This window comes from Berkeleyomyces rouxiae (genome assembly GCF_048999995.1).
Source record: "Berkeleyomyces rouxiae strain 22BRR77 chromosome Unknown BrBRR77_ptg000001l, whole genome shotgun sequence".
NCBI lineage: Eukaryota > Fungi > Ascomycota > Sordariomycetes > Microascales > Ceratocystidaceae > Berkeleyomyces > Berkeleyomyces rouxiae.
This window is the reverse complement of record NW_027396491.1, coordinates 3241773-3254739: the sequence shown is the minus strand read 5'-3', so window position 1 is coordinate 3254739 and position 12967 is coordinate 3241773. Positions and strand designations below refer to the sequence as shown.

Genomic DNA, 12967 nt, shown 5'->3' with positions numbered 1-12967 from the left:
TAAAAAAAAACACACCTCTCCCAGATGACGTCCAATGTCGCTTTTTTTTTTCTGGTACTGTCTCCGTGTGCTGCACTCCCGCTGTTTCCTTGTTCCCGTGTTCCTTTTGTCTTGATCACTTCTTCTTTTTCTTATTATCCAAGAGCTTGGTTATGACTATACACGCACGGACAAGATATCCTACATCACCAGATACACATGTCTCATTATTTCTGTTGCAACTAGTTCGTTACATTGTCTTTTTTTTTCTCCCTCATAAAACAAAAAAGGACCATCTCACGACCATCTAGACACTTGTTCACCGCTCCTTTTTCTTCTAATAATTACCGCATTTTATGTCTCTCCAAATACCTCTTGCCTCTCTCTCTTGTTTTTCTGCCGGCTTAATTACATCATCTTCCCTTCTCCACCGCCCGCAAAATAAATCCCATCGCCCCGCTCAGCTTGGATCATGGCCCGCGTCCCGACTGGTCTTACACCCTCTCTCACCCATCATCATCCAATAATTCACGTGCCACCCATTAACTATAACATAACACCCTTTTGAAAATGTCCCGCCCGTACGAGAAACTCGCGCGTCTCCGTCGCCCTGTCTCTCATGCTTTTTTTTTCTCCGTGCCTTCGCCACACCACCGCTGCGTTGCGTTGCTTGACGGCTCGACCATAAATCTCCCCACGGGCTTAATCTCCCACCCACCATCGACCGTAGCAGTAAAGACTCATAAATCACACATGGCAAGACAGAATGCGATTAAATAAATGGTTGACTAGACATAAGCCAGCGCTTGTTCATGATGCTAGAATATTGAAAAACAACCTACAAAATGACCAAAAAGACTGATGAGAAAGCGGCAGAAAATGCACAAATTTGACGCCGGCAAAAACCAACAGCAGAAAAAAAAGAACGCCGCACAAGCAAAACCCCACAAAGAAGCGCCTGAAACATGTGATGGAGGAAAAGAAAAAGAGCAAAAAAACAAATGCGAGTCTTTCTTCCAAGCCGTCCGCCCACCTGAAAAAGCGAGGCTGCAGAAGCACAGAGAAAAGGCCCGGCCTGTGCGCACCTTGCACAAAAGGAGACGAAATCCAGGTCCATGGGCCCTTGTGACTGGACTGGGCTGATGGAGCAATTATAAAAATGAAAAACAAGAAACAGCAGTAAATATGGGTATGGAATGCGATCCGACAAGTAAGGAAGACGACCGTGAGCGTGAGAGAGACAAAGGAAAAGATTGCAAAAAAAAAATATACCAACCGGGCAATCGAGCAGTATGGGGCCGAATTCAAAGCTACTCGTTCTCTGGGGTGGCCTCGTTGTTCTCCGGGAACGGGTTGCTGGCATACACAGAGGCCCACACCTGGTAGTGCAGAGTGGCCACATGTGCGATCTTGGTTGCCATCATGGCAATGCCTGCAGTCTCAATCTGCAGCGGCGGCGACGTCACTCCGCGAGAGGGAGTGTATGGCCGGCCAGCAGTTCCGTTGGTGAACAAGTGCCAGGCCTTCATGCCGCGGAAGTCCCGCAGGCGAGGCATGATTTCCCAAGCCAGATGCTGGAAGATGTCCATTTGCACTTGAAGCGCCACCGGCGTGGTCAGCATAGACATGCTAGTAACGAAAGAGGCCTCAATCTCGGAGACCTTGTCCAGCGAAGCCGACGTGTTACGCACAATCTGAAGAGCCCAGATCGGGCCAATGGCATCCCAGCGAGAGACACCATTTCTATGCGAGGATGAAGGCAGAGTGCGGAGGAGATCAACCAGAGACTGATAGACATTGTCACGGTCCTCCTTGAGCGTTGGCTGCTGGGGAGGAGGGGCAAAGACAAGAGAGGCACGAGGTGATGATCTAGGAGATGAGGATGCCGAGTCGTTGTTGCTCAGGGTGACTGACGCAGGTCTGGATGTGGGGGGAGAGTTGAAGTCGAAGTCGACGTCCATGCTACCGGAGAGGTATGAAGGCACGTCTGAAGTCTGCTTCTTGGGGTACTCCTTGAGCAGCTTGTCGTAGAGACGCATGGCGATGGAAAGGGCCGTCATCTCGGAGATTTCTTCGCGGAACTTGTGGATGCGTTCTTCGTCGTGCATAAAGGTCGGGGGAATGGTGGTGTACTTCCCTGAGCTCGTAGTGTGGGTGGTCTGGTGGTGGTGGTGGCTGTGAGTGGTGGGGAAACGGTAGGCAAACAGAACAGGCATAGTCATTTGAGCCATGGCGATACCAAGAATGGCAAGGTCGCCCAGGGCGCGCACGTGCGAGGCGTTGGCGGGCGTGGCAAGCTGGACAAACTCCTTGGTGTAAAGCCGGACGTTCTTAAACCAGTTGTGCGCGGGTACCACGTCTAATCTATCCGAGAATATTTTCTTTTCAAAATATCTCTTTTCAAACTTGACAGTGTCTTCAATGAGGGATGGGCGCAGGCAGCGGATCTGGTGGTTTGCCACGTCAAGCTTCATGGCCTCGAGAACACTGAGCAGATCACGCATGCCTTTTACCATGGTCTTGATGTCGTTTTCACGGTTTCCTTTACTAAGCAGGTTGTACATGTCGTCAACCCAGTCGTCTCTCATAGGGGCACAGTGGGACTTGAGCAAGCTGGCCAGCCATGAAGCCAGCTTCTCCAGGTCGGCAACACCGTGGTTGAATTGCTGCATGAGGAGTTCAAGGTTGAAGCACTCATCGAGGGATTGGCGGTCCCTGCTGGGGACAAGGGTCTGGATAATTTCCTTGACAGCCTTGAGGAGGTTGGGAAGGCACCAGTTGTTGGATTCGCCATACTTTTCAATAAAGGCAGGGCGGTTGACTAGGAACATGCCAAGCTGCTCTTCCAGAGCCAGCCAGAACTGCTCGGCTCTCTGGTTCTTCTTACGGCCCTTGTCGCCGTCCATGTTGGGACGGAAGTGCAGCTCGGGATCGAAGTTGATGTCATGTCTTAGGCGGGAGTTAAGGACGATGCGGTTAACGTCAAGCTCGACGAGAGTGTGTCTGGTGACGGGGGGTTCTAGACAGGAGTCTGAGCTGCTGCTTGATGAGGAAGACTTTGAGGTCTTTGCTGGAGAGTTTGCCCTTGAAATGGCGACGGGCGTGGCGGACTGGGAGGACTTGACGTTGGAGGCGGAGGAGGCAGACGGAGAGCCATCGAAGCGACGGGGCAGCTGAATCTGGGCGAGAGGGAAGGTGTTGGTTTGGCTCTTGACAGAGGTCTGAACTTCGGGCTCCTTTCCCTTGGTGTTCTCCATGCCGCCGCCGGCACCTTCTTCGGAAGCCATGATGAGAGCGTTGGGGTGTTGGAAGAAGAGGAAGAAAAGAAAAGGGGGTGTGCGATGGCGATGGACAGATCGAGAAGAAGAAAAAACTGAGAGTTGTGGAGGAGAAGGGCTGATGAAGACGCAGAAATGCGGTGGTCGTGGTCAAAAGTGTGTGTGTGGTGAGAGGTTTTTTTCCCTTTCTGAAAGTTCTTGTCTGGGCCGGCGAGACGACAAGACTAGAAATATAAAATGAAAAGGAGACAAACGAAAGAAAAAAGAAACAAGACAACTAATGATAGATTGTTAGTTTTAGTTTAGTTTCAGGGTGGAATGGGCGAGATGCGCTGGGCGGCCGGACAAAAGAAGTTAAAGCGAGAGCAGAGGGGAAAAATGGATAAAAAGCTGGTGCGAATGGAAGTGGTTATAAATAAAGCGCTGGGCGCAAGGGAGATAAGTACGCAGAAGGAGCCAAAAAAGTGACAAGGAAGGGACGCCAAGTGGAAATTGAGCGACACGCACAGCACTTGCACTGACTGCACTGACTGCAGTTGCATTGATTGAGCTGAGTGTGATGCTGGAGGAGGGAAGGATGGGAGGAGGAGGGGGTGTAGGAGTGGGAGTGGCCAGTGGTCCAGTGGCAGGGAGTCTAGTGGTTCAGTGGTTCAGTGGTTCAGTGGTTCAGTGGTTCAGTGGTTCAGTGGTTCAGTGGTTCAGTGGTTCAGTGGTTCAGTGGTTCAGTGGCCCAGCGGGCAGGCAGTGGCAGTGGGTGGTCAGGAATAGATCGGGCAGAAAGCCGCAGAAAAGGGCAGGTGTAGTGGTGTGCAATTGCAAGGCAGGAGAGACCGACCATCAACCCAGCCGCAGACAAACGAACGGTCTTTCCTTTTGGTAGGCTGCTTCCTTCTTTCTTTGCTTCTTTCTTTTTTTGGGCGTGTTTCAGAGGGGCAGGAGCAAACAACACAATGACTTGCAATTGCACTTGCACTTGCACTTGCACTTGCACTTGCACTCTTTCCTTGGATAGGCATTGCAGCTGCTCAAAGAACAGGTGGGTGGGCTCCGACACCGTGCATATAGTGTGTATCACTGTGTATACGCTACACTACACAACACTACATGGTGGGGCCGTGGAGGGTGAAGGACGGGAAGACGACGGATATACTGTGAGTGTGATCGGTTGATGGCTTGCTTGCATGGTTTTTTTTTTCATAGTGTGCGTGCTGTGTATGCTGTATATGCAAGAGGGCCAATGGTATGGGCTTGAGAGACAGAGACAGCACACACTCGCAGCAAACAAGAAAGAAGGCCAGCCTGCTGCTGCAGCTATAGAACAACCACCAAGACACACAGACGAGAAAACACACAGCACAGCACAGCACACGCAGCAGTGCCCAAGAACGAGCCCAGGCAGATAGAAAGGTAGAAGGGCCGGCTACGGCGACTCACAGGCAGACTAGCAGCCTGCTGGCCCTCCATCTACCTCTCATTCCGGACTGTTGCCAGTGCCATGTGCAGGTTGGTTTGCAGGTTGCAGGCGTGTTGGATGTGTGGTGGTGATGGTGGTCGTGGTCATGGCGTGGCGTGGCGTGGGGATGGGATTTTGCATGCAGGCGGCCGGTATGGCACAGTTCAGGGTTTGCGCATCCAACAGCCGAGGAGGGAGCTCTGTTCCAGCTGGCCTGGGGCGCATGATGGAATGCTTGCTTGCTTGTTTGGCTGATTGCTTGATTGCTTGATATTGTGCAGATGGTTGTCTCGGTGCGGCCAGCATAAGGAGAAGGGAGGGGTGGTGGTGGTGATGGTGGTGGTGGTGAGAGGGGAGACAGTTGATGTGTGGCGTACAGCAAAAAAGTGTGGCTGCATCGTGGCGTGACTACTTACCCAAATAAAAATAAAAATGTAATCTGTCGAGAAAGAGCGACGAGCTGCAAGCGAGACTGGAACAGCAAAGCGGTCGAATGCAAGCGTTAAAGATAGAGAGTCGAGCAACTGGAAAGAAAGAGAGAAAGGTCTGAAAGAAGGACAAGTCCAGGAAAACCGAAGCTTAAGAAGCAGACAGGAATGGGCCGTAAGAAGAACCAGTCGAGAAATAGGAACCTGGGCATAATATAAGAAACGTATGTCCATACATACATACATAGAAACAAGAGGCACACGCGATAAATTGTGTATTATTCCATAGCGCCTCCGGGCCAGGTACGAAAAGCCACTAGACGTATCACTAAGTCACTAAACCGCCAAATCCAGTCCAAGTCCAGTCCAAGTCGACGTCGATGTCGATACCAAAAAGACATGCCCAAGGAGGGGGGAAGGCAATGAACGGGGGCATGCACCAAGGAAGCAAAGGAAGAGGACGAGGTATGGCGTAGCACGGAGCATATGGAGTGAGCGAAGGAGACGAGACAAGACAAGACAAGACCAGAGCAGAAGGGGGAGACTAGGGCTAAGGCGATAGATAGTCTGGGTTGTTCCAGTGGGCGGAGAGGGCTCTCTGTCTCTGTCACTGAGTCTGTGTCTCTGTTCTCTAACCCTCTAACCCTCCAACTCTCTCCTCTCTCACTCTCTCACTCTTGTCTCTGTGACGCTCTCTCCGACTACTGGAAGGGGCGGGGGCGAAAAAAGAAACCAGACGAACAAAAAGAAGCTTTGCTGACCACCCATCGATAAAATCGACCATTTATTAGCTCATGACGCTCGTGCGCCACTGGACCACCCACTACGCTTCCGAAACAAGCCAAAACTTTCCCGCTGCTGGCCTAGTTTAACTGGCTTGACGACTTGGGACCCTGTCTTGAGCCTGTGTACATATACTAGACGTATATACATACACAAATCCAGACATCCCACTCGGAGGACAGCGTCATAGTAGTCTGCTTCGTGATTCGGCTTACCCACACTGCCCCCGGCTTGTTTTACCTTAACTGCTGATGCTTCTAGTAGAGAGCATCATACGCACTACCGCTCTTCTGGCGCCGGCGCTGGCGCTTCCGCGACCGCCACCGTCACTTACGTCTCTGACTGTGCCTATTTAATTAATTGCCTGCAACTTTGCGGCATGCCGGCTCTGGTTCATCCCAACGGAATTGCGCCTTGTAGTCTGTCACATATTGCCATGGTCATGGATTGCCAAGTTACCGCCAAACTCCCACGCGAGCTCCGGCCTGCGGGTGCGGGTACGGGTACGGGCAAGAAAGCTATGCCATTACTCCAGGCATCTCTCGCGAGTGAGCCACACACTTGCATGCATATACACATACATAGACAAGAACAACATGCGAGCACGGAGTAGCTAACTATGTGTCCAAGTATAAATCAAGCAACGGCACAGCTACTCCAGCTGTTCTTTGCTGCCGTCTTTCCTCAGCCCCTTCTCCCTGATTGCCAAATTAGTCTCCATGATTCATGCATCCTATAAATTCAAAGCCAACAAGTCGCCAAATTACAATCTGTGTCTGTCTATCCAAGCAAGTACACATGTAACTGTAGTCTATGATTGTGCTTCTACAAGTCTGCTTATACATATGTATGCATGTACATAACACATAGAGTCAAATACAAGTTTTCCAATGTCAATTGCAATGAGGCCTTCGAGTGCACCTAATGTCTCTCCCATCCATTTTCCCATGCATGAGCAAAGGAACAAACAATATACCATCACGTCGTGCGTGGCTGTAGGACCCAAGCTTGCAGGAGACAACAAAATACTACCAGGGTCATCCGAAAGGGTTCATTGTCACGTGGTGTTGGCTAACCCTAGGTGTGTCTAACACAAAATCTGAGATGCGCCTGGCGTAAATAATTCCGCTTCAGAATGCTTGTGCTTCATGTCCTTGATTATAATACAGGCCTGACCGGTTGGAGGTTTCAATTTTTTCCTCAGATTTATATTTTGTCTGGTTGTTGGTTTCCTTACACATGATCACCTCGGCCGAGAGAAAAACCAGCCAAGTGTGAGCCGAGTTTGTGCTGGCTGTCACTTTTGTACAATTATTAGTTATATATAACCAACTACAAGACGCTTTGCTCCGTGATGGCTGATTAGCCGCCGCTGCTGATGCACTGTGAATATACCCCCACCATGGGAATGGGGATGGGAATGGGATGGTTGTATGTATGGATGTGTGTACAAGTCCCCAACTGACTATCTCTGCCCAAGTAGCATGACCATGAATGAGAACGGCATAAAACCCACACAACCAAATATCCAGCAGCTCATTCGGATCGAAGCCAATTCAGGAGATGGCATATATCAGCCAGGGGCTCCAATATACAAGCCAGCACCGGATGGACCCAGCCAATTACTACCGCCGCCTAGAGAGCTCCCCTCCCCGTCCTTGGCCTGCGGTTCTTCAACCGCTCAACCAACAAAATCCTTAGTCGGGCCGCTTCAGGGAAGAAAGCCGTAATTGAGATCACTTTAGGCCGCCCTGTTGGCTCTTAGGCCCTTTTTGGGCCTTTTCTTGGGGTACGGCTTTGTCTCTAGTATTGTATGCATTCCAATTTCCTTGGCGACACGCCCCCCCTTTTTCTTCTTTTTTTTCTCTTTATTGTCTTTTTTATTTCTCTGACCTTGCCCCTCTGACTTGCTCAGGCCGGCTTCCCCTGTAAACAAGGCCTGTGATTTTCATAGCTCACTGACTGTCAGCACATTCTGGCGATTTCAGAGCTGGATTTACAGACGAAGTGAAACGTCAGCAACAGTGCGAGCAGGGGAACACAAACACTGTCCTCGGAGACAACGCCTGGAATTGAATGGGCATCAGCTCTAATATCAAATTCAAATTCAAGATCAACATTAACATCAACAAATACTTTGAGGAGCTAGCCCTCCAGAAACACAACGCAACACAACAAAAACATAACCCATACACCCACAATTATCCGAACAACCCTGTCTAGTTGCAGATTCACAAGTTGAACCCCGAGTTGCACATGTTCCAACATTGGAGTGTAGTGCAGTCAGTATCAGTCCATTCTCACACAGCTCTGGCTTTGACTGCAAGAGACTCTCGCTACGCACAGTCGAGGTAGGGTTGAGACGTGGGCCTACCCTCCACAGCACGCACACATGAAATCCAAATATACTTGCGCACATGGATCACAGCCTCAGATACTTGTGCCGGCAGCCATGTCAAAAGCCCATGCACAGAATTCAACCACGAGACCATGTGTTTTGCCTGTCTGCCCAAACGGACAGATCTACATGTAGTTAGTTGTAACTATTTGGAAACACTATGAGAATGTTGCAACGAGGTCATAGAGAATATAATCATATATACCCCCTCCCCTTTCCCCTGTACGTCTTTGGTCCCAGAGAGGAGGTTCGAGTGATACAAGCAGGAACAAGAACAAGTACTGGTAGTTGGCTATGTGTAGTTATCAATCAACTACACACATAAATACATAGTGTTGTACTTTTTTGTACACCACATTCCTCTAGGGAACGATGGCAGCAGATTTTTAAAATCTGGAAGAACCCGCCTGACTGCTAGACAAGAAAGATACGAAGACACACACGGAGATACACGCGGCCCATCTCAAACAGCGGCTGGCAGAAAGGAAGAGACAACACGGCAGAGCGGCAAGTAAAAAACAGGCCTTACTTGGAAGACTGCCCTTTGCCTTCCACTTCTGTATTGTGGGGTACCGGCAGCAGGAGGAAACCAAAGGCTTAATTCTCGAGAATTTGAACAAGAAAAAGGGCCTTGTCTAAGAATCAAGGCGGAATGACGCAGCAATGTTTCTAGTGTGTGTATATGTCTGTCTGTCTGTCTTGGCATTTGCCGGGCCGGCTTGCATGGCGCATGCCACGGCCTAGTTAGCAGCAAAACCTGAAGAATGCGGGCCCATCCTCGTAGAGCGGAAGGGGCTTTGCGATTCTAGAAGAAGGCGACATGACATGGTGAAGAGGTGCAAAATATGCATTCATGAGGAGTAGTAGCAGGTCGAATTAAACAGCCATGAACATGTCTGTCGAGGAGGACGATCCCACAGTGTAAAAACAATGGTCACAGTGGGTGGGGGGGGAAATGGAAAGAGAAGAACGAAGTGGGGCCCCTTACGAATCGGCACTCCGGCTATTCCTCTTCCGGCTAAATTCAGGAACACGGGTCCAAATCGGGAAAAAAGTCCTAGGAGCACGGCGAACGGAGACGACGGGGTGAGGCTGCGGACCATGAAGGACTACAAGTACTTTGATATTGTGAACGTGTCTTTACTATACGATAACAGGCGGCGCTATCGTGGCCATCCAACAGCTAGCGGGGGAGACTATAAACTCAGACACTCAGCACTAGAAGCCTGGTAGAAGATCACCCGACCAGCTGAAGCATCAGTCATCAATCTCACCAAATCCGAGCCGGAATCGGGGGGCTTGAGAGCGAGTTTCTTAGCAGGCCTCACAAAGACAGGCCCGGTGGCTGTAACGAAGGAACAAGGCCAATTGTGGCCACAGTAGTTGATTCTCGAGGCACTTAGATACCGCGTTTTGTTAGGAGTCAAGATCTCCCTCCCCCTTTTAAGTGTCTCTCTCTTGTCAGCGACATTGGGCCTTTGGGTCTTTGGGTCTTTGAGGGAAGAGGGACATAGCTTCGCCGGATCGAGTACGATGGCTGCGAGAAAGAAAAAGAAGAAAAAAAAAGGCGGCCAACAATGGGCGGCTGGCTCTCCTATGACTGTGCTTGCTTAACAAGAAAGAAAACTCTGTGCCAGCCCTAGCCATGTCTTGCGTGGTCCACGCAAGCTTGCCCAAGGCTTTAAGGCTTACCTGCTTGTTGCCATCGGCTCCAGCACAAGTTGTCTGTGGAGTTGTCTGTGGCTGGCCCTCTCAACAGCATTGTCCACCATGTACGTACATACGTACTTATTCAATTATGAATGTATGCGTATATAATGGTCCAGCATTAGTAAACCAACGATAAGGAAGCCCAATACGAATATGAAGATCCTATAGCAGCAAGTTCGCATATAAGTCATACCACTACTGCCCAAGTAAGATGGCTAGTGTTGCTACTACCAGCGTGCTACCATGTGCCGTAGCCGCTGGTAATTGTGCATGTAACTACATGCATATATGTAAGTGTACTTGTGTGTGTAGCCATGGCATAGGTAATCCGTGCTTCTGATAACTAATGGACATGTCCGATCTGGTGGTACCTGCGGAAACGAAATAAAAGCCCAAGCCAGCCCGGCCGCTAATACCGGCGGTTCTGGATAGAAACCTTAGGGTACATGGGTAGATGCGGTCACATGACTAATATTCTTGGTTATATTAGGTGGATTAACTGGAGCTAGTTAACTGTCCTCTCGCTCGGCTTGCCACTCAATTAATCCCTTCTCAGACACCACTCCGACAGGCACAAAGCCGGTGTGGCGCACGGCGTGAGGCCGGGAAAGGGAAATAAGGACGGCAAAAAAAAGTGCAAAGAGGGGCCGGGCACACTCGACTAAAGGCGCAAAGCGCCTTGTTAACCACATGGACCTACCCGTTCGCCCACAGCCGCCACGGTATGATGTGCCTCTTTTATGGGCGCTGGCCGACGCTATGTAAATACATACATACTTGTGCTTGTACTTGTACATAATATGCATGTGTTGGCCACACACAACTGACTGACTGACTGACTGTACTGTACTGTATGCGAGGGAGGGAGGGAACGATACAGAAACAGAGACAGAAACAGAGACAGAGACAGAGACAGAAACAGAAACAGAGACCAAGCATATTTGCTCAGGTAAGCCTGGAGGTGAATTGCCTCATCACATCAGACAACGCAAGGGAAAGACACCGACAGGTCTGTGTTGGCGCTCTGGAAAAGTCTTTCGGCGCTGTATGCTACTTACCTGATACTTGCCTTACCGACTTGTAACTATGCTCCCACAAGAAAAGCACTACACAATGCACTTGGGCCTCCCCACAACTCGGCTGGCTGCCCTACACCCTACAACACAACCGCCAAGATACATTCGTTAACTAGTTGCTAGCCTGCCAGCCAAACCATGTTTCCGAGCATTGCCAGTGCCATGTATCTGCAGCTGTACAATATGCAGCCCCCACCCACCCACCACCACGAAGCTATAAAGGGGGCAGACATCGATCCACTATCCCAATACTGGCTGGCACATTGCCATATGGCAACATATTGAAGCCAGTACATACATACATTTATGTCTATTGCACCCAGTCATCAAACGCCGCTTCCACGAAGCGAGAAACTAACGAATGGCAAGGTTGTGGCCATCAGCCCCCTTCTTAGATTCTTAGTGCTCTTAGCCTCACTCGCTCGCTGTGTTCACCTTCAAAAAGCCTAAAAAAAAAGCGCCTCGGACACCGCGTGTACGCATATATGCTCGCCCAGCGCTTCGACAGATCACAGACGCTAGCTGAGCGACTTGTTATCCCTCTGGGCTTCCTCCACACGAAATGTGTGTGTATGTGCAGGTACTATTACATGCAGCCGCACGCTTTGAGCCTGGCCCAGCCAAGTGTGGATGTATGTACAAATGTACTTATACAAGCAAGACATCAGCCAAAAAGCCCCCCCCCCCCAACCTGCCTTGGTGTTGCATGGTTTGGCGCACATCAATCCATGACTTTCTGTAGAAAAGAAAAAGGGAAGAAAAAAAACCCCCGAGACCAAGCCATTCATTAATTATTGCCACCCTGAACCAGCTTGGCTTGCGCACTGGCAGATACTTGTCTCGCGGGGCTCATGTGATCTTTCTCTCATGCTGGCTGGCCTTATCTTTTTTTTTGCTCTCGTTCTCTCGTGCCCTTCCTTTCACCGTCTTCGTGTACAGCCGCACATACGGTTTCGATGCCGTATCAGAAGAAGACGAGCGTACAAGAGCCCGAGCCAGAGGAGGCAGGAAAGGCCGCACCCACGATCCAGTTTGGGGCCGTCATTGATCGCCTAGTTACCCAATGCCTACGCAGGTTTTGTCTGTACGTACGAGTATGAGTGTCAATTCAGTAATGGGTGTTCGCCACTAGATATCGAAAGAGGCCTCGGCCTGTATGTATGTACATACATATGTAGATGCGTGCGGCAAAAAGGCAGATCCTGAGGCGTGACAGAGGATGGACGCCAAGGCACGATTCAATAAGCTACGGTTGGATTTTGCTCTTCGCTCTCTTCGTGTTCTTTTTGGTACGGGGATTTGTTGGACTTGTCTACACATCATTTCTGATCTCCGTGTCGTGTTGCACTCTGAGCGGTGGCATCCTGGTGCTGGCCCAAAGACTCATTGACAACCCCCGCCAATGAGAGCATTCTTGTAACAGCTACCAGTCAAGATGTATGTACAACTACTTGTGTACTTAAATCGTTACTCAGTCACCAGCTGGTCAGTCAGCTGCCACGCCGGGTTTCCGGTGCCCAACCTGTTCTGTGGTCTGGGTCTCATTCTCCCTTAGACAAAGCAACTATCAAAAGGCAGTAACTAGTTGGTTAGTGAGAGAAGAAACCAAGAAAAAAAAAGCCAATCAACCCCCTTGAACATAGTTTGTAGCTGATCATAATCTCAGCCAGTGGTCATCACGTTATATCTTCCGTATTCCGTCCTGACAAAGCTGACTACGACCTCGTCAGAGCAAGACGGGGATGAATCATGACATCAGTAAATGCTGGATTTTTCTCTTGTCTTGCAAAAAAAAAAAGAGAGAAAGAAAAGAGCGAGGCAGGCCAGTATGACTTTGTTCCGTTGTTGTCTCTTCTCACTCT

General features: G+C 49.9%; 1 protein-coding gene across 1 annotated transcript; it reads right to left on the bottom strand.

The window, feature by feature from the left end:
• Positions 1–1289: 1289 nt before the first annotated feature.
• Positions 1290–3266, bottom strand: BROUX77_000927 (uncharacterized protein; the record flags this gene model as incomplete). The annotated part of the gene is made up of 1 exon (XM_073753585.1): positions 1290–3266. One exon carries the CDS (start codon positions 3264–3266, stop codon positions 1290–1292), a length of 1977 nt encoding a protein of 658 aa, XP_073609162.1.
• Between the last annotated feature and the right edge of the window lie 9701 nt (positions 3267–12967).